Source organism: Amblyomma americanum, chromosome 2 (assembly GCF_052857255.1).
Source record: "Amblyomma americanum isolate KBUSLIRL-KWMA chromosome 2, ASM5285725v1, whole genome shotgun sequence".
NCBI classification, from domain to species: Eukaryota; Metazoa; Arthropoda; class Arachnida; order Ixodida; family Ixodidae; genus Amblyomma; species Amblyomma americanum.
The window spans coordinates 15,608,208-15,629,122 of NC_135498.1; the positions used below are offsets into that span (position 1 = coordinate 15,608,208).

The following is a 20,915-nucleotide window of genomic DNA, read 5'->3' on the forward strand; positions in this document are numbered from 1 at the left end:
ACCGGCCGTTGTCGCGAGACAGCTGCGATGACCTGAATACCTAGTTTCCGTGCTGATCTCTGAGGCTACAGGCTACACCGCCCCTGACTTACAAACTGCGATCACGGAGTCCTTTTCGTTATCTACGTCACGAGTTTGAATCACGTGTCGAATAAAATAATATACCGTTCTTTAAATCAAGTTAAGTCGGGAATAAATGCGTCTTATGCTACCGGAAGGAAGAAAAAAATTTCTGTAAATATCCATAGAATCGATTTTTGCTTAGAACAAAGAGTCCGTGGAATTGTCTTCAATGCCTTTTACACTTCAATCATAATATGCTAATGGTGTCTTCGACTGGTCGCTCCCGCGATCCGGTTTGGATCTGGCAGAGTGGGAGCCGCTCTCGCTCCGAGCGCATAGCGAGACTGGTCAAGCCGAATGGTCTGCGAATTCTTAGAGCGGAAGCGCAGGAGGCAGAAGGGGGCCGTCACTTCCGGAACCCCGCCGCGGCACCGCTGTTGTCATGTGCTAGATGTGACAGCAACACAGACGGCATTCCAAGCGTAGTTAACCGGCGCCTCTTGGACATTTTTTTTGTTTCACACAGCGCGGCCCACGCAAAACACAACTCAGCAAGGACGCTACAAATGCGTGACTACACCAAAAGCCGACACTTGCTTCTGCCTACGAGTAGGGAATGCCGCGGTTAACTCGCACCGCTTCCGCGACGTAGCGGAAGTGGCTCTGTCACGTGAACACATCTCGGAGCCGCTCCGACTTTTTTCTCGGAGCGCGTCAGAGCGCTCTGAGCTGGAGGCGAGCGCTCAGAAACAACCAGCCGAATGTAGTCAGAGCGCCCGGTTTCGACCAGCCGAATGTGCGGCCGCCTCTCAGAGCGCTCTAGAGCGATCTAAAGCGACCAGTCGAAGACACCACTAGTCTCCTGCTCTGTCCCATTCATCTCCAACTAAACCAGTCTCAGCAAAGGCTGCAATCCCATCTCCCCTCGTGACTCTATGCAGCCCCGGTATCCGTTTCTCTTCTCACTCTGTTATCCTGACAGGCTACCGATCGCCTGCCGCGCGTTGTGCCCAAGTTTATCTCTGCCTCCCGGTTCCAGCTTGGATGATCCATTTTGTTGTACGTTGCTCGCATTCCACTTCTTCTGGCCCGGTTCTGCTGTGTAGAAAACGGATGGTTCTTCTCACTTAGCCGCATTCATTAATCGTTCCGCCCTGGGAAACAGTGCGGGAATGCACGGCCGCCTCGCACCTCGGCCGAACCGAGCGGCCTTGGCCGAGTAATACTGTCGGGATAAATTAGGCTTCCACCGGCGTGCCTTGCCGGCGGCCAGGGCAATCGTGAGATCCCCCCCGCATTTCGACAGCACTGCGTGGGCCCCCCACTCGTGACGTCATCGCCTGGCGCGCGGCGTGTCCTCCTCCTCCTCCGACGAAGCGAGCAGGTGCACAGAACCGCGGATTGCATCCGTCGCCTTATTTTTCTTCGTATAGCCGCTCGCTTTGTACACTCTTTTTCTTTTGCGTTCCTCTCGGTCTTCCTTCTGGCTTCGTTCCCGGTGCTGCGTTATGCAAACTGCGCGTAATCGAGCTCTCGTTCCTTTCCCGTCTGTTTGGCTTTCATTAGCCCAGAGGAGGAGCGCGTCTTCTGTCGACACCCTTCCTCTCCTTCTTGTCAGCATGCACGGAAGAGAGATTCTTCTTCGGCCAACTCAGCGTGTGTGCTCAAGGCGGCTTCGCGTTTCCGCGTGCCTGCCTCGCGTTCGACGTCGGCGCCTCTGGGTGTAGATAGCCCGGCCCCTGCGTCGTCGCAGGAGCAGTTGCGGAACTCCCCACTGGTCGCACACGTCGTAAACGGGCACTGCGATCGGTCCCGAAATGGGGATTTGCTTACTACAGCGCCACTTGCGACACTGAGACGAAGTGATCAGCGCTGCTGAGAACATTCATATGGCGGAATTGAATTGATTTTTAGGGCAAGGAAATGGAGCAGTATCTGTCTCACGTACCGGCGGACACCTGAACCGCGCCGTAAAGGAAGGGACAAAGGACGGACTGAGAAAAAAAAGAGGTGGGCCGTAGTGGAGGGCCCCGGATTAATTTCGACCACCTGGGGATCTTTAACGTGCACTGACATCGCACAGCACACGGGCGCCTTAGCGTTTTTCCTCCATAAAAACGCAGCCGCCGCGGTCGTTATCACAGAGTTGGTATTCAAGACAGCAGCGCCTGTCGAAAAACACAACAGAAAATTTTGTCTTCACAAGAAATTTTTGTAGCATTTTTGGCCGCGAACTTGTATAGTTACAACATAATTTTCTGTAGTATTGCGCTGTCCCTTGTCTTAGCGACTGAACTACAGAAATATACTACAGTGCTACAGAAACATCTTTCGTTACGACAAGACTTTCTGGGGTATTTTAGGTAGAACTCTGTTGATTTTTCTTTTTTCGACTGGCTGCATGCGGCCGCGGCGACAGTTTTCGCTGACTCTAGTGCGTTATACGGTGTAGGCACAAAGAGAAACGCGCGAGACGTGTTTGCTGCTGCGCGCAGTTATATCCTTGTCGCGCACGAAATGTAACTATCACGCTTGCATACTGGCTAGCCGCCGCGGTGGCTCAGTGGTTAGAGCGCTCGGCTACTGATCCGGAGTTCCCGGCTTCGAACCCGACCGCGGCGGTCGCGTTTCGATGGAGGCGAAACGCAAAATGCGCCCGTGTGCTGTGCGATGCCAGTGCATGTGGAAGATCCCTGGGTGGTCGAAATTATGCCGGAGCCCTCCACAACGGCACTTATTTCCTTTCTTTCGCTCCCTCCTTTATCCCTTCCCTTATGGCGCCATTTCCTTTCCGCAAAATAACCTGTTTTAAATTTATTTACTGGCATGTCTTGTCAGGCTTCCCTGGTTGTTTTATTTATTTCGTATTTCGCTGAACAAATTAACGGGAGCGTCCCCGCAGTAGGCCGCAGGCCCGATGTCCTCTTTGTCGTCGAGCGTTTTCTGTTTTTCCTCGAGCGAACCGGTATGCGATTGGGACTCGTTTGTCGGAGTGACGGGGCACTCGACGCGGCGTTCCCCTTCGCGTTGAGTGCACACACACACGGGCCCGTCTGACGGCGCTCCCGAATACGCCTCGCCGGAGAGCGACATGCCAGGGTTGGTGGAGGGTGGCTCGTTGCTGCCGCTGCCCGATCACCTCTTGCGCATGGCGCACGCGCGCCACGCATGGAAGAGCTTCTCGGAGGCTGCGGCATCCCTCGGCGTTATCGTGACGTGCTCCGCGGTGTACTGTGTGCGCGTGCGTCTTCGCAGCCCTCGTTTGCCGAACTCCGCGTGATGTGGCCCCGGCCCAGCCCTCTCTCTGTACACATGCATGCATACACGAACTGTGAACCGCGCCGTGTGTGACCTGCCCCGCTCCGCTGTGGCCGCGGGTGGGAACGCCGGCGGTACTGGATCATTCCGGTTCGACACTTTTGTGTGCCCTGCGCAGCAGCCCTGACACGCACGCGCGCAAAGCGTGTCGCGTGCGCGGCGTGTCTTTCGTTGGCTTTGTTGCCGCCTCTTATTATCGCTACCCGCCGCGGTGACTGTGGCGATCGGCTGCTGAGCGCACGAGGTTCTTCGATCGAATCCCGGCCGCCGCGCGGCCGCATTTCGATGGAGGCTGATAATAATAATAATAATTGGTTTTTTGGGAAAGGAAATGGCGCAGTATCTGTCTCATATATCGTTGGACACCTGAACCGCGCCGTAAGGGAAGGGATAAAGGAGGGAGTGAAAGTAGAAAGGAAGAATAGGTGCTGTAGTGGGGGCTCCGGAATAATTTCGACCACCTGGGGATCTTTAACGTGCACTGACATCGCACAGCACACGGGCGCCTTAGCGTTTTTCCTCCATAAAAACGCAGCCGCCGCGGTCGGTTTCGAACCCGGCCGCGGCGGCAAATTGCGGAAATTGCGCGTTGTGCGATGCCAGCGCGCGTTCAGCGACTCCCGGTGGTCAAAATTTCACACACTGTCGTATCCCTAGGTCGTGTATGTTCGGAACGTTAAAGGAACACCGAGGAAAAATTCATGCTCGTCTGTGTCGATAGATTGCCACGCTCCAATCACGAAATGACCACTCTCGCCGAAAACGCGGATTTTATGGGCTAAAATAAAAGACAAAAAAAAACAGAACAGTCATGTTACTCGCTATTGTGGATTTTCAATGCAGCGTTTTCATTTCCCGATGCACTGAGGCAAAGTGTGCGGCATGTACATAAGTTTATACAGTTATAGACTACTCCTTTTTTTATTTTTCAGACATACTCGCTCTTGAAGTAGCACTTCACACCCTGTCGTTGATAGTTATGAAGGAAGCCTTCTGATCTGAGAAGTGGAAAATACGTTCTAGGTGTTGGATGACGATCCGATTCTGAAAGGCGCGGTCTCATGGCTTCTGGGATCTCGTCACATCAGACATGGCAGCAGTTACGAGGGAAAATGGCAGCACTGGATGCCCTTCCCCCTGAACTCCCTGAATTGACGGTGTGTGCTATGGTCTCTTATCGAGTAGCCTTTACGAAAGCCAGCCTGGTCCTTGTCGAATGTTGTTCTAATTCTATTAGCGATCACCTTTGTGACTACCTTGCATAGGCAGCGGACAGTAATCTGATCTATCTATAATTTTTCATGTGCTTGGCGTCCGTTTTTTTTTTTTAATAGATTAAGACACAGTTAGCGTTCTTCCAAGATACCGGTACGCTCGAGGTCTTGAGGTATTGCGTATGCAGGGTGGTAAGTAGCACTGCACCTATATACGCTGTATAAGGCTCAATTTAAATACATCCAAGTTCCCGAACAGATAGTGCTATAGCGTCGTAAGAAGTGCCCCGCATGCATCGTCGTATCGCTCACTGCAGGGCTGTGTGCGCGTGCGGGCCAGCACGGACGAAATTGCAGCACAGAGAGATGCGCGCATGCTCACAGCCGTATACACAAAGAGCAGTGGCTTTATTATATCTCCAATGCACACAAGCCCCTGCTGGGTTCCTTCGCCCCGTGCGTCATCACGTTTGCGGGAAAGCAAGCCGCCGTCGAGCCAATAAATGAGGCTGATTCGCCAGTTCGGTTCGCTGTACACGAATACGCCTATATGGGAGTAAAAAAGGGGTAATCTGACCTCTATAGCACTTTTTTTTATAGACTGGAGAGTTATACCCTTAAAAATGGTCTATAGAGTCTATACACTTCTTGTAGCCTCTCTTGACTTCCTATACATATTTCTGCTTGTCTATTCATAGTCTATAGACTTTCTGTAGACAAAAGTGTACTAAAAGTGTATGACCATATATCTGGACTGTCTATATGATTTGTATTGCCTAAGGACTGTTCTCTAGGGTTTGTCTATAGACTTTATAGACGGAAGTCTATGGACAGTCTATAGACTGCCTAAGGAAGTTTTTGTAAAGGTAGGGGACACCTTACTGTTCTCTAGAGCACTCCCTTTTATTGAAGGGAGCGCTACAGAAGACATCTTACTCCCTTTTTTACGCCTTTGCGTTCAGAGCGTGTGGCTGCGGAGTGCGCGTTCAACACACTCTCGCGCCGCTCCTTGCAATCGTCGCGGACGGGTCCCGGGGTGCACCAGCTCTCAGCTCCTGCGTCCCTTCATGCTTGGCCAGCGGAGCATGGAGGGATATGGTGATCCGCACACTCCGCTGGTGTCGCGCCCGTCGTCCGCTTGCGTTTGCATCCGAATGTGCGCACCTCGGGAACCCGTTGGCACTTACCGCCGACGCCGCATGGACCTGCGCGGGTGGGCTAACGCACAAACGCGCTGTGCGTGCCTCGAAGGAGAAGCGTTAAGGGGGGAAACGGAAACGAAACCGCAGAGAAATCTCCGAGTGAAATGTGCCGTGAAAACGGAGCCGTGGGACTCCGTGGTTATCAGGCCGCTTCCGGAGAGAACGCCCCTCCGCTCCCGTGCGTTGCTTAATTTTTTTTTTCTGTTTCGTTACCTTCCAAGAATCACGTTGCTTGGATGGCCCACCTGTTCGCCTGTCAGTGTTGCCTTCGCGCCACGCAGTTTTTGCTGTCATTGAAAGTATATATACGGAAAGGGGCGCTGTGATTTCCGGTGTATTCTTTCGGTCTCTATGCAATGCATCCTGTTTAACTTGTGTTGCATTGGTGACAGTAAAGTTGCACAATTGGGATTCTCGACGCTTGAAGGCACATGCAGTTGGTAAAATGTTTAGGAATGAAAACCCGGGGGGCCCACGCTTTCGATGGTGACGTGGAAGGGAGCAGGAAGTGGGGCCACCGGACAAAAAGCTCGCCAGTTTTGAAATTTTGAACGGACACGGACGAAAGATAAGCACACCGAGACTTCTGCTTCGTGACTTCATGACAATTTGCCGCTGGTTTGCTTGGGGTTATATTACGTTAGCTTTAACGTGATGTTAGGATTCAGGTTATAGCTATATATAGGCTTTAAATGCAACGTTAACAGTTAACGGTTACTATTGAACAATTAAATACTTGAGTTCATGGCAGTCCGCCGTAGGTTCTAGGGTTCGTTTTAATGTTAGTGTAGGTTAAGTTAAGTGTACGGTTAGCTTTGCATGGTAAACAGCGCTCGTGTCGTCGTGTTTGTTCCGTCCTTGTGTTTTTTCCGCGCTGTTTTACCATGGATAACAGTAACCAACTTGCTCAGCTTTCCGTACTTCTAAAGGTTAGCTTTGGTTTTGAATAACCGTTAGCAATGAGCAGTATTTTATATGGAAGCCGCCATGCTTTGGCGCGGTGAGTCCTTGTCCAGGATTCGGCAAAGGGACGCGTGCGGTGAAGAGCTCCCAGTGCAGTCCAGGGAGTCCCGAGCGAGGCCCACACGGTCAGGCAATAAACATTTAGCTGAGTGGGAAGGGCGGTTCCTCTCATAACGCAGCAGGTCAACCCCGCCGGATGGCGAGGAGCAGTGGGAGTCCGCGCTGCACAGCTCGATCGGAGCCGGGCCTTCAGACTCGGCTCGTCCAACGAGCTGACTGCAGGGGTCGCCGAGACGCGCAAGCTCCCGAGCGAAGAGCTGGCTGAATGTTGGCGCCACAAGCCCCGACGCGCAACAACGCGCGGAGAGTGTAATTCACTAGCTCGCCGCAGTAAATCTCGAGAGTCTTGCGATATAGTCTCCGCGAAATACTCGATAGACTTCAATTGTCCCCAAGAAGGGGCCATTCTTTCTTGCCCCATTTAGCAGTACACTTTCTTCTTTTTTTAGATCGCGACAAGGATCTTGCTCTCGAAACGCCCCTGCACTAAGAAGGGGAAAAGATGTAGACTGCCTGTGCTCGCGGGCGCACGTGTATGCGCCCCCTGATGTAGCGCGTGCTTGCTCGGCAAGACGGAGTGTCGCCGCGGGACGCCGCCTGTGCATGTCTCTGCGCCACGGTGCTCCGCGCGCGCGCTCGTATATACTCGCCCACAGCTGTGGGCGCGTGCATGCGCAGCCGTTTCTTTTTTTCCCGTCTCTGCGTAACCTTTGCTGTAAACTTGGCCCAGTAAAGCGCCGCGGACGGGTGGGCGGCGCGCGTTTGCCTATGCCGGAGATATGGGCTATAGTAGCCCCGTGGCGCATGCTCCCGCCGACGCGTACTCGCTATAGCGAAATTATATATAATTGGTTTTTAGGGAAAGGAAATGACGCAGTATCTGTCTCATATATCGTTGGACACCTGAACCACGCCGTAAGGGAAGGGATAAAGGAGGGAGTGAAGGAGGAAAGGATGAAAGAGGTGCCGTAGTGGAGGGCTCCGGAATAATTTCGACCACCTGGCGATCTTTAACGTGCACTGACATCGCACAGCACACGGGCGCCTTAGCGTTTTTCCTCCATAAAAACGCAGCCGCCGCGGTCGGGTTCGATCCCGGGAACTCCGGATCAGTAGTCGAGCGCCCTAACCACTGAGCCACCGCGGCGGGTATAGCGAAATGTGCAGAATCGTGGAAATATTCTCTCGGCGCATTCGTATATAATAGCCAGGGGCGTCGAGGGATCGAGAGTGTCCCTTATTCGAACTGCTCTTTCTGCCTCGCGTCAGCCGTTGCCCCGTTCCGCGCTTTCTCGCGTGCCGGGGATTAACGTAAGTCAAGGACCAACTTCTTTTTACTTTTATTTTTTTTTGTCGAAAACTGTGCGTAGACGGGAGAGAAGTCTGGGCGGTGCTGAGACGTTGCACTAACGTTGTCGCGTCAGGAAAAAAAAAATAACGGAAGCAAGCCGGGCGTGTGAAATAAAAATAAATAAAAGAGGGCCGTACTTAGCCGTGGGTAACTTAGCCAAGTGCAGTGACGAATGAAATGGCATGCGTAAGTTCCGGCTCGACAATCGACAGCGTGTCGAGGTACAGTTTAACCTCGTTGTAATGAAGTTGACGGGGCCCGACGATTACTTCGTTACAGCCGTAGCTTCGATACAGCCCGTCTTGGCCAAACTTCCAAGGGTAGTCGTCATTCCTTCGTTAGATCCAATATTCGTTATAAACCGTTTCGTTACAACGAGGTTGCACTGGCGGGCGTACCCTAAACCGTGGGATTCGTCCGGGCTAACGAGAGCCGTCCCCACCGCTCGGGGCGGACCACTCCCCGGCGGGAGCAGTAAGTATAGTCCGGCTTCGGAGGTTAGAGGCGGCAAGTGGACGCTGCCTTCGGCAAAGCAGGAGAGCGAAGAGGCGGTATAGCTCTCGGCTGTTGCACGTGCGAAGCAGAGGTGGGCAGAAACTCTGGCCGTGGCGCGATACCGTACGGGCGCGGCTCTGCCTAGAATCCGAACGCACCGACTCCGGGCTGGCAGGGTCCGGGTCAGTCCTGTACCCCTGCTCACTGGTTCGAGGAAAGACGGCGCACGCCATCTTATAGGATCACGTGGACCGACTGAACACACGCCGCACTTGCAGCGAGCGATAAGATCTGCGTCCTGGACACGGCTGAAAATCAGTCAACGCCACATGTGCAGGAATCGAATATATATATATATATATATATATATATATATATATATATATATATATATATATATATATATATATATATATATATATATATATATATATATATATATATATATATATATATATACACAATGAAATCGCGGCGATCTTTATGTCAGTGACCCTCGGTGTCGTTATCGGCGAAGGAGCTTGCATGTCTTGGGTTCGTTCGGCATGCATGTAAAACGAGAAAAAAAAAATGATGCTGTATCGCGTTCTTCCTTGCGTGTTGCGCATTACGGTGCAGATTTTCTGGACGTTTATCGCTTGGTTACAGTTATTCTGTGCGGCAAGCAATAAACTGTCGGTTGTTATTATACGCGTGTGCCTCACGTGTTCTCGCGTCTTACTTTCGGCGCCATTTCGTAAAATACTTGTTGTCGCCCGGGGGAGTCTGGGAACTTCTCGAGGCGTGCTCGTCCAAGGACGTCGGGGTGCTTGGTTAAATTTGCCCCATCGCGGCATATATTATACGCGGCGCCCACGCGAGCCCTATAGCGGTGGACGACGCGGTGTCTCGCTCTTGGAAGGCGCTTGCCGCTGCTGCATTCGGAAGAGGGCGTTTTTATGGCCGCCGTGTATAGTTCGCGTGCATCCCTCATAAACGCCTCGTGTGCCTCCGGTGTGTGCGCGCGCATTCGAAGGCGGCGCAGTGGAGCCGGGTCAAGGTTCGCAGCATGAGGCCCTGCGCAACGGGTATTTTTTTTTTGTTGTTGCTGTTTTCGTTTATCAGTCCAGCTGGTTTTGCTTTTCGCATCCGTCTCTCGGAGAACGTGTGGCCGCTGTCTGGAAGGGGCATGCTTCCCAACCTGTACGCTCATCCTGTATTTCGGGTCTGGTTAGCGCTGCGTAGTACGTTTAAGCCTTCGACAGGGGCATGGGCATAACATAAGCAGGCCGGTTCTTCGATCTGTTATTTTTTTTTTTTGCATTGACTGATGCATTCTTTTCCTTTCACATGGGGAGAAAGATATTTTGAAACGAGAATGAGAGAACACCCAGTAAAGGTATATGAAGTATCCCCAGTAAGGCGTGCTGGTTTTTTGACATTTCGTTTTCTTTTTTAATTTGTTCATCAACAATCAGCTTGCCTGAATAACGCAGCAATCGTGTTCGAAAGGAATGAGTTGTCTCTGACGGATTCGTTCGACCACTGAAAGTCGCACACCGTGTGCCCGTTGTGCATGGCTTAGTACAGGGACGTTTTTGGTGCGCGCACCGTCACTTTTCACTTTCTTCTCTGTGTGCTTGCTTTCGGTCGAAGTAGAGCATTTTTCATAGTTATGGGCGCCGACGCGGTGGCTGAGTGGTTATGGCGCTCGGCTGCTGGCCCGAAAGACGCGGGCTCGATCCCGGCCGCGGCGGTCGAATTTCGATTGAGGCGAAATTCTAGAGGGCCGTGTATTGTGCGATGTCAGTGCGCGTTAAAGAACCCCAGGTGGTCGAAATTTCCGAAGCCCTTCTCTACGGCGTCTCTCACAGCCTGAGTCGCTTTGGGACGTTAAACACCCATAAAACAAAACCATCATAGTTATGTGCATCCTGCAGTATTTCAAGTCTGTTCTCATAGCTCATTCAAACTGCCGCGTTTTGTAGCTGTAAGAATATACAGTAGTTAGTATACTGCCCGCACGCTTGTCCACTCTTTCAGTTGCGCTGCCTCATGCGCGCACTTTTTTTTTTACGTATGAAGACTGCAGCGCACGGAAACACGGACAACAGGGAGACACCACATGCGCTAACTTTCAGTTTTTCAGTTAGCGCGCGTGTGTCGTCCGTGTTTCCGAGCGCTGCAGTCTTCATAATGAACAACCAACTTGCCCAATCAGCAACCCTCATCATGTTTTTTATGTATTTTCCTTTTTTTTCTCGCCTTTTCGTATACGTGCAAAGGCCGAGCCAAATGAAGTCTCGGCCTTGTTGCGCGCATAGTGCTTGGACATGGCCCGCACATGCGTGCGCAGTCAGCGTCCATTACGGTCTCCGGCAGATTGTGGCTGCAGTATACGTAATGTTCGGGCTCTCGCCGATTCGTATCGCGTCGGCTTTCCGAGTGGCTTAAGCAAGGCGTTTATCTCCTGATCTGCGGAGCCATTAGGGCGCCGCCACAAGGCTTGCGGCGAGATGAGGAGAGCCCTTCCATGCACTAATGGCCCATCCTCGAGACGGGTCCGCTTGCTGCGAGCGTGGAATTTATAATGAGCCCGGCGATATAGCGCGCGCCAGTCTGGGCACGTGGGCGTATATTTTTTTTTTCTCTCTCTCTCTCTCTCTCTGTGCGTGAGAGCTTCTGCCGAAATTCGGCGAAAGGAGCTCCTGGCATGGAGGCCTCGTGGCTTCTTTCACCTTTAGTTTCTCCCCCCCCCCCCCCCCCCCTCTTATTCACCTTATTCGTTGGGCATTAATGCTTATTCCATCCATCCGCACTCCCCCCCCCCCCTCCCCCCCCTTTTTTTTCTTCTCGATAACAACCAAAAAAAGCATTCCTCGTGCTGCATATCGAATGAGCCCGGTTTATCTTTCTGGGTGTTCGTTCTGTTTGAAAACCTACTCTGTTCTGTTTGGAAACCATCCATTCTGCGGAGGGAATTAAGCCTTGGAGATACGAAAGGACGCCTTCGGCGAGTTCTTTTTTTCTCGAATAAACTCGCTCTGCAAAATGTAGTATATAGCTGCCGTCGATCGTGTTCGCTGTACCATGCCTCCGCACGTAGTGCATTTGTCGGGCGCAGAGGGGAGCTTGGGTTTTGCGGATGGGCACGCGTATATGCGCCAGGGCACACGTATTCTTCCGTATCGCGTGCAGGTTGTGTATCGGTCGGATATTGGACGGCCGGATCTTACCTCGTATTTCTCCTTTGGCTGTAGCTGCGAGACAGTCGTATATACGTGAACGACGGCGAGACAGATGGGGCTTTTTGTAGTCGCATGTAGGTCGTCTCGGCGTAGAGTCCCTTCCTTGTACGACAGGTTTGCCTCTTCTTAACTTGTGGTTCTTCGTAGCGCGCGCCTTGTTAGATGTCGCACAACTAATCTGCACGCAGCGGCGTCGCTTTGTTCAGTTTTTTTTTTCCTCTGTCCGTACTGTTTTCCTCATTGGGAAGCTTGAATGCAGCGTGCGACTAGCTCCAGTCGCTCACGGTGCAGCAGATCATGTGGGAAAAGGAGGGAATTTAGGACACGATTTTGGTCCGTATAGAAACACGAGATGGTATCAGAAAGTATATCAGTTATTAGCGTGCTGTTATTGAGCTGCCCACATGTAATTGTATATGCATACTATCGTCTCTGTACAGAATGACAAATTACAATGCTCGGCACGTCTACGACGAAGTGAAGGTCGTTTACAGTGGCGAAAGTTCTCGGTTCTTGCCACTGTTGCCAGGAGAAAAATAACTTTCCAAACTATAGACAGTCCCTCATATGTGCGCATGCGTACATTGGTCTGGGAGGCCCTCATTTACGCACGACCCTCGCTTGATGAGGAAGGGAAGGCTCTTATCATCGGAGACAGACAAATTGTGATTGAAATGACCACACGTGAGATTGGTGTCGGACGAGGAACACAGTTTCATGCTCTTCTGCTGTTGACATCGCTTCGGTATGAAGTAACCCCTTTGTCAGCAGAAATGCCAAGCAGCGCGTTTTCCAGACTTTTTCGCTTATTAAGGAACGCTTCTTTATTTTTTTGCCTGGGCACCAGAGGTTTTGCCCACTTACGGACGGCCTTTATTCGATGCTGCCTGTCTTCTGCTTTCTGATTTGAGCTTTTTCAGCAGCCTCATTTGATGAGCGTCACAAATAACGAGTCTCATTTAATGACGTTGCCGCGTCCTTTCCCGGGGCCACACGCTCGTTAGGCACTCGCTAACATTCGCGCTGACCGCGAGGGTAACGAGGCAGTTTTCTTTTACGACATATACTGCGACGGCTGTGCGGCCGCCGTTTAGAGAAGAGGAAGCCCCCCTCGTGTGCCGGTGTCGTCATAAGGTGCTACTCCCGAGTACGCCAAACGACCGCCAGAAGTATATTGCGTCAGTACTTTTGCACTCGGAAATACGCAGAGATCACGTTCAAAGCTTCGGCTCACGTCGCGCGCGTGACACGCCCTGCCTCTATAACTACATGCATGAAACTACGGTATACGCTTGCCGACCTCCGGACGCGAAGCCCGACACTTTGGCAGCATAGAAGTCTGTGCGCTCCTAACACGAATACTTCTCTACATGGGAGTAAAAAGGGGGTATGCTGTCCTCTAGCGCTGGAGGACAGCTTACTATCTTTGAGTCCGCCGCGGTGGCTGAGTGGTTAGCGTGCTCGGCACTGATCCGGAGTTCCCGGGCGCGAACCCGATCGCGGCGGCTGCGTTTCGATGGAGGCGAAACGCTAAGGCGCCCGTGTGCTGTGCGATGTCAGTGCACGTTAAAGATCCCCAGGTGGTCGAAATTATGCCGGAAGGAAGGACGGAAACAACTTTTATTAGACGGAGAAAAATCTTCAAGGGTGGTCTCCTACTGGTCCAGGAGTCCACGGGCTTGTGCTTCACATAAAGCCCGATCCACGAGCCATTTCTGGACGGCGGGCTGAGCGGTCCGTAAAGCAGCCTCGCAGGAAGAAAATTCCGGAGCCTTCCTCTACGGCACCCCTTTCTTCCTTTCTTCTCTCAGTCCCTCCTTTATCCCCTCCCTTACGGCGCGGTTCAGGTGTCCGCAGATATGCGAGACAGATACTGCGCCATTTCCTTTCCCCCAAACCAATTTTCAATTTCAGTTTTCCTTACGGTTTAGAGTAAGAACAGTACTGTTTAGAGAAGAGAGAAAGAGAAAAGTACTGTTTAGAGTACTTTTTACTCGTCACTGTAAACCCCTTTTCTTCTTGCGTGCTCGTCCGCGACGTATTTTTGCTTGCGGAAGGAACATCCGGGGCCTTCTGCGTGCCATCAACGAGAAAACGGGCGTTATTTTGTTTCAAAACCGCGCAATGGGCCGCCCGGTGAACGTTTCACAACTGCATGGACACTTCAAGAGGAAGAAGGCACTATAGCAGCGCTGTATGCACAGAGCTTACGTGTTTCACACAGGCGAGCGTCGGACGGCGACGGTGGAAAGCGGACATTTTTCACAGTGCTCGCACGCGCGCTGCAAAGACCATGTTTGGCCCGGCGGTATAATGCACCTTTGGCGCGTAGGCTCTCCGCGGCAGGTGAGTCAGCGCGCCGATAGCTCCGGAAAGCGCGCGCGCGTGTCGTCGAGTCGCTTTGGCGCGCAAAACGTATTGCAGCCGAGTCCGCGCGCGTAGGACTGCAGCTGCTGCGGTAGCGTCTGGCGCTGCAGCCCGTGCAACATTTATACGCTCATAAATACTCCCGCGACTTTGCGCGAACGGGCGAAGCTCGCACCAGTGTTTTGTTGCATTAAGCAAGCACGGGGTAGATGTATATGCGATGCAGGATAGAACTTCGCAGATGGCGAATGCGCTGCACTTCTTTTTTTTTTTGTCTGTGTTGCGCGTGACTTAACCGGAGTGTTATAGGCGCATGAGTGGTACGCGTAAAATTGTCGTATTTAAATGATTTGACGTTGGTAAATGAAACGTTCCAGTAACTGAAAAATACTTATTTCAAGGAATGAAACAAGCGAAAAACAAGAACATGCAGTCCTCATTCGTTCGCGAAACCATTCTGAAAAGGAGACTGAAGACAACTGCGCAGTTATTGTTCTCAGCAACAGTCTATTCTCTGCCTCTTCCTGGCTATGTTAACCTTTGTCCGGCAGCAAAGAGGCATTCATCGCCGATAAAATTGAATATTAAAAATCTTCCCCCCAGTCGATCCAGACTCCTGGTGTCCTTACCAGAAAGTATGGGTTGCCACCGTTTTGAAGTGAATGGCGGGATAGCGTAGCCTCTGAGATCCGCACCCAAGAATCGGCGTGTCGATGCTAAGATTTTACTTAGGAAATCGGTCGATGAAGGCCGAGGAACCTCGTTATGCTGCTGTAGTTTCAATGCCCATTGAGTAAATGGACATCGAACTCAATGGCGATCGGCTAGTGCCACACGGTGGTTTTCAACGACATTGAACTCGACGGACATCGACTTAATGGAAGTTCGCGAATAGCCATCGGAATCTGAAAGGCATGAGGGAACAGTTAACCTCGCACTCACTATACGTTGGAAAAAACAACGTATAAAATCTCGAATTGAACGTAATATCTTTTTGATTTAATTGCAAAATATTGTACTACATTAGCCAATTCATAGACTAATTTTTATTCGGTAGTCAACACGACAGCTCCGCAGAACGTGCGGCCGTCAGATGTAAACAAACCGACGTTGTTGTTCTTACTTATTATCAAAATCCTATCCCGGTGATTACGACCAGGAATGTACACTATGTGGCGAAATAGCCGCATACGATCACATATTGTGGGACTGTAAAGAGGAGCCGCCGCCAGAATCTCTAATATAAGTTCCTAGTCTCGAGCAATGGGAGGCCGTGTTGGTCAGCTCAGTCCTGCAGGGTGCTCAAACCCGGGCCATTGAATGGGCTACTCAGGTCGCTGTCAGCCGTGGACTGATAGCCGCCTAGCACGGGTCACCTCCATTTGGCTTTTTCTGACGAAATAAATGTTTTGCACTCCCAATGTGCGGCTTTCCGCAGCTCCGCTTCATTTCTCTCTTTCTCTCTCTTTTGCCTCTGAGCGCACTTTGCGACAACCGACGCCAAGAAGTTCCTCACAAATGCTCCAACGAGAGCAGCTACGAACACGAAAAAGACTGCCGCTGATCGGCGGCTGCTTCGCCGGCGAAAAGTGAATGCTTCTGAAACTAAGTGCGCATCGCCGCCCATTGTCGCCTTATCATCGCTGTCTCTCTAGATTGTGGCGAACGATGAAGTATTTGAATAGCCTTTTTCCGAAAACAGTTTCGATTAAAATAGCGCTTACTCCAACATTCTGCTCGTTTTACTCAGCTTCTTTTTTTTTTCAATGTTGCTACCCTTAGCGCCACTTGTCTTATCGCAAGCTCAATGCTCACTCTATGATCATTGAAATTTGCCGTGTGGCAGCGGTACATCTGGATGGCCGTCGAAAATTTCGATGGTCATTGACTCAGTGCGGATTGAGATCGACTATGTGACAGGGGTACACGGTTATCGCCTGTCGCAGTCCCTTGCTACACATTAGAGTCCCTGTCCAGTCTTGTCGGTATAGAGGCCGCGAAGTAATAATCATCGGACATAACGGCAAAATTGCTATGGACTGCAACGGTCGGAAGAATATGTTTATACGAGTCAGCAGCCGTATACATGTTGCCGCGGAGCATACGATTCCTGTAGCCACGCGCATTGCGTTCGCGAGCTGCTGGAAAGTGGCCTAAGCGCCCGCAATGCTTCGGACAAGTGCCTCGCAGAGATGTCTATATAGGCTGGCTGTGCACATTCGGAGGGCTTCGGGGCACGACCCGGAAGGGTCAGCGCATTCGCGACCCCCTGCAGCCTTTTATTACGGCAGTAATGAAATTGGGGGCGCGGAGAATTACTCGAGATTGCACACGGGGATGATTGTAATGACTCCCATTGTTTCATTTGTCCTCAATGGCCGTTTCATCGCCGGTTGGTCTCTATACGACTGCGGCGTAATGGTTGGACGCAAGCCAACAGCGAGCGCGGCCCGCAGGCGGAGAAAGTCTTGGTGCTTGAAGATATAAAAAAAAAGAACGAATAAAGTAACCTCTTCACGTTGTATACACGCCTCCTGACATGGTTTACTGTCAGTTTCTCCGTATATACGCTGATGGGCTTTTGGTTTGAACTCATACTCGAGCAGACACGGGTGCGGTGTTCACAATGGCTTATCGCGAGCACCCATTTAGTTGTGCAGCGGTGTTGTAGCTTTATCGGCGCACAATATAATGGCAGTGCTTTGGGGCGTTCCACGGCGAACACAGGTCGCGTGGCGCTTTCGATCATTTCGCGAAGCGCGTGGAGGTGGGGTGTACTGGCAGCACGGCAGCCGCCGTGCAGTGCAGCCTCTCGGACTCCTCGCAAGCAAGCTCGTTCATCATGAGCGCAGCCCGCGCCTCTGGGAACGGAAGGAAGTCGGCAAGTTCCTCTTCCGGGTCTTTGTTTCCGCGCCATTATAAATATGTCCGCATCAGACGGGCCGATTTCTCGCCCGCGTTCACTGTGTATGCGCCTCTCTCACTGCACGGGCATATACCCGGCCGTCCTGTGCACCTTACGCTTTCCACCCGCGGCGTCTGCGCGCTTTGTGCGACGATGTGTCAGCAGAGTGGGTTTTGTTGGGAGCTTTGTCAACTTCCTGTGGGCTTGTGTATACCTCACGAGATTGTGATGCCTCTGTTACACTGAATTGAATTAAATTTATTTCTCCTGAACAACTGGAAGGATTTCCAGGCAAAAAGCTGCTTTTGCAGCTTGAGTAAGCCAGGAAAACCGTTAGATTTTTTCTATTTATTTATCACAACCTCAAAGGCCCCATTAAAGGGGTATTACATGAGGGAGTGGAATTCAGGGCACATGGTTGATTCGATGGATTTTTTGAATGATGATGGGTCGGAGTGAAGTACGACGGTGTTGGGCAAGTCATTTTCAGTCCTTTGCAGTGCGGACAAAAAATGATGACAGGTGAGCACTAGTCCGGACAGGGGGAGGGTAAACGGCCTTCTGGTGGTTCGTGCGGCTGGAGATGCGGTGGGCAGGGCTGATAATAGACTTGAACATGGGGTGATAGTAAAATTTATGAAAAATACATAGTCTTGCAATAGTACGGCGGTCTGCCAAGTTAGTAATATGAGCATTAGGTTTTGGATCAGTGACACTTACATGATAGGAATAGGCCGAGTGGATGAATCTTGCTGCGCGGTTTTGTGTTGCTTCCATGCTGCAGTGGCATCGACACATCAGGTGACGGAAATGAACATATGATAGAAACAAAAAGGCGAGTAAAAATACGCTATAAAATACAAACAATTAATGCACTTAATAAATACAATTGTATGGTTAAACTACACCTTCTAGGCTCGCCTAGGTCAAAATAATACATAATCAAGATATACACATCTCATAGAATCACAAAGATGTACTTATGTTCACTAAAACATACTTTGAACATATATGCACATACGTAAAAAGCAGAAGATACGCATCAAGTTGTGCACTGGTGGGCTTAACCTCATTTGAAAACAGATCAGTACATCGAATGAGATATGGACTTTCGGTGCTCCTCGACTAAAAACAACGCGATTCGCGAATTGAAGCGCACTCGAAAATCGGCTACGAAAAAAAAAATGAATGGCGTATACAGAACAGTGTAACAACTAGAGTTCGAAGCTATACTGTGTTGCTGTTAACTTGTTTCACAGTCATCTTTGTGTTAACGTAAAAGCGATGTTTAGATTTTACTGCTCTATGGTCCGACAGTATAATTGTTCGTCTTAAGCCGAAACCATGGGCTGAAGCGAGCGGGAATGCAGTGAATGTACGCGAAAATAATACGGTGGGCGTGGCGTAGCGAACAGGCTACGCAGAGTTTCGAAGCTGTTATTCAGCAGCTGATCTAAGTGGTCTTTTATTCTTTATTTTTTTTCTTTTGGTGAGTGGGACTTTAATCATGCCGAATATCGAGCGCGGTTGTGGTCCGAGCGAAGACGTTATGGGCGACGCAAGGCAGTGCCCGCATGCTATACTAATGCCGAGAGTATAATAGCTCTCTTAGTGACAGGCTGTGGGCATATGTGGCTCATTTTTCCTAGAAATAAACATTCAGTTCAGTGTTACAAGACGTGAGCAGTGAATGATTTTTCCGCCGATATATCTGGTTATGACAAATGCGTTTCTGGTACCGCCATTTACTTGGGGCGCTCAAGGTAAGCACTTGATTCGAATTGGAAATGGAATGGGCTCCTCTGCATAGTCCACTCGACTGCGATTATCATTCGAAGCTAATGGCGCAGCATTCGCTCATTGCCGTCACGGGTCAATGGAGAGATGTGACCCAAACTTCATCCGCCTTTGTTTGAATTGTATATACGATGGCCAGGAAGTATGCATGTCAGAGAAACTGAACAGTTTTAAGAAGAGCGGATAGCTGCAGGCCTGGAATGCGTTATACCAGGTGTTCTAGGGAAGGTGATAACTCGTGTTTAAAAATAGGGTGTTTGAGGTAAACAGAAGCTTTTTCCGGCATAGTAATGCCAGCGTTTGGCTACATCGTGCTAAAATACATGCACTTTCGAAAAGTATGCAGGCAAAGCAACGCCTCCAGTGGTCGTAACTATAGTCGAAATAGCCATTTTTTTTCGTCCCACAGCGGCGAGAGTAATGGCGTTTTTAAAATTCTAAAAACTGATATGCTGCTGATCCGGAGTTCCCGGGTTCGAACCCGACCGCGGCGGCTGCGTTTTTATGGAGGAAAAACGCTAAGGCGCCCGTGTGCTGTGCGATGTCAGTGCAAGTTAAACATCCCCAGATGGTCGAAATTATTCCGGAGCCCTCCACTACGGCACCTCTTTCTTCCTTTCTTCTTTCACTCCCTCCCTTATCCCTTCCCTTACGGCGCGTTTCAGGTGTCCAACGATATATGAGACAGATACTGCGCCATTTCCTTTCCCCAAAAACCAATTATTATTATTATTATTATTATTATTATTATTATTATTATTATTATTATTATTATTATTATTATTATTATTATTATTAACGACCGGCTACAAACCGCTTGTTGCAATCAGGCGCCTATTGGTAATAGTTAAAAAGTTAACTATTAGAATTTAGTTAATCACTTCGGTAGTTAAGATGATTCGCCTGTTTTTTGATGTCCGCCAACACTGATATTACTATGCCGCAAATTGCTTTTCGTTACCTCAAAAACCCTATTTTTAAAAATTACTGATCACCTTTCCTGAAGCACCTGGTATATCCCCTCGCAACGCCTCTCCGGCCGAAAAGCGAAGCGCTCATTTATAGTATTTCGCATAAATTATAGTTTATTTTAGTTGTGTGTAGTTTTAGTTGTGTGTAGGAATGAGAGAGGTGCAGTAAAAAGTAACGAGTCACTCTCTGCATGCAAGGCAATTCTTTGTGACTCGTGTTGGCCAGAAACATTTGCCTATTCCGCGCTCTTTGGCACCCTGTGTGTCATTGGCGCGCCCAGTCTGCGTGTTGTCGCCAAGGGGAAATTTTAGAAGTGATAATATTGAAAGATCTTGCCGCTATAATTTTGTTGTGCAATCGAGCGCAAAGCGAAATACGCACCGTTCGCCGCCATGTCGCGTGACGCTGTGTTGGTGTTGCGCACTCGTGTATATACTGTTTCTCGAATCTAGCCCTTGGGTCAAGCGCGGATGCAAAACCAAGGTGGTCTTCCCATTCTGCGCATGCGCAATGGCGACTTTCTATCTCTATGGCGACCCCAAAGTGACCAGGGATCGAGTCTGTGTTTTAGTGACGTCCGATGTCAGTTTATTTCAGTGACGAAGGTGCAATTCGATGCCCATTGCAGTTGGGGCAGCATATATGTTGCTATGCAGTGGCGTCCGCTCGCGCTCGGTGACTTGCGGCATTCATCTGTATTCAAGCCGCCCCGGGGCTGAGTGGTTACGGCGCTAGGCTGCTGGCCCGAAAGACGCGGATTCGATCCCGGCCGCGGCCGTCGAATTTCGATGGAGGCGAAATTCTAGAGGCCCGTGTGCTGTGCGATGTCACTGCGCGTTAAAGAACCCCAGGTGGTCGAAATTTCCGGAGCCCTTCACTACGGCGTCTCTCATAGTTTGAGTCGCTTTGGGACGTTAAACCCCCATTAAACCATCATCTGTATTCTTTGAGAGGTGTAGAGGTATTGTCCAACGCTATAAA

General features: G+C 50.5%; 1 protein-coding gene across 6 annotated transcripts in view; it reads left to right on the forward strand.

Moving 5' to 3' along the window:
- Positions 1-20,915, forward strand: part of LOC144120652 (uncharacterized) — a 120,204-nt gene that overhangs the window by 41,710 nt on the left and 57,579 nt on the right. Inside the window, exon 1 of one of the 6 annotated variants that reach the window (XM_077653275.1) lies at positions 17,073-17,141. The exons of 3 other annotated variants lie outside the window; for them this stretch is intronic. In XM_077653275.1, the coding sequence (XP_077509401.1) occupies positions 17,103-17,141 (39 nt within the window). In that variant the 5' untranslated portion in view covers positions 17,073-17,102. Of the gene's footprint in view, positions 1-17,072; positions 17,142-20,915 lie in introns of those variants that run through there. 2 more of the 6 variants (XM_077653277.1, XM_077653282.1) reach the window with 2 other exon arrangements.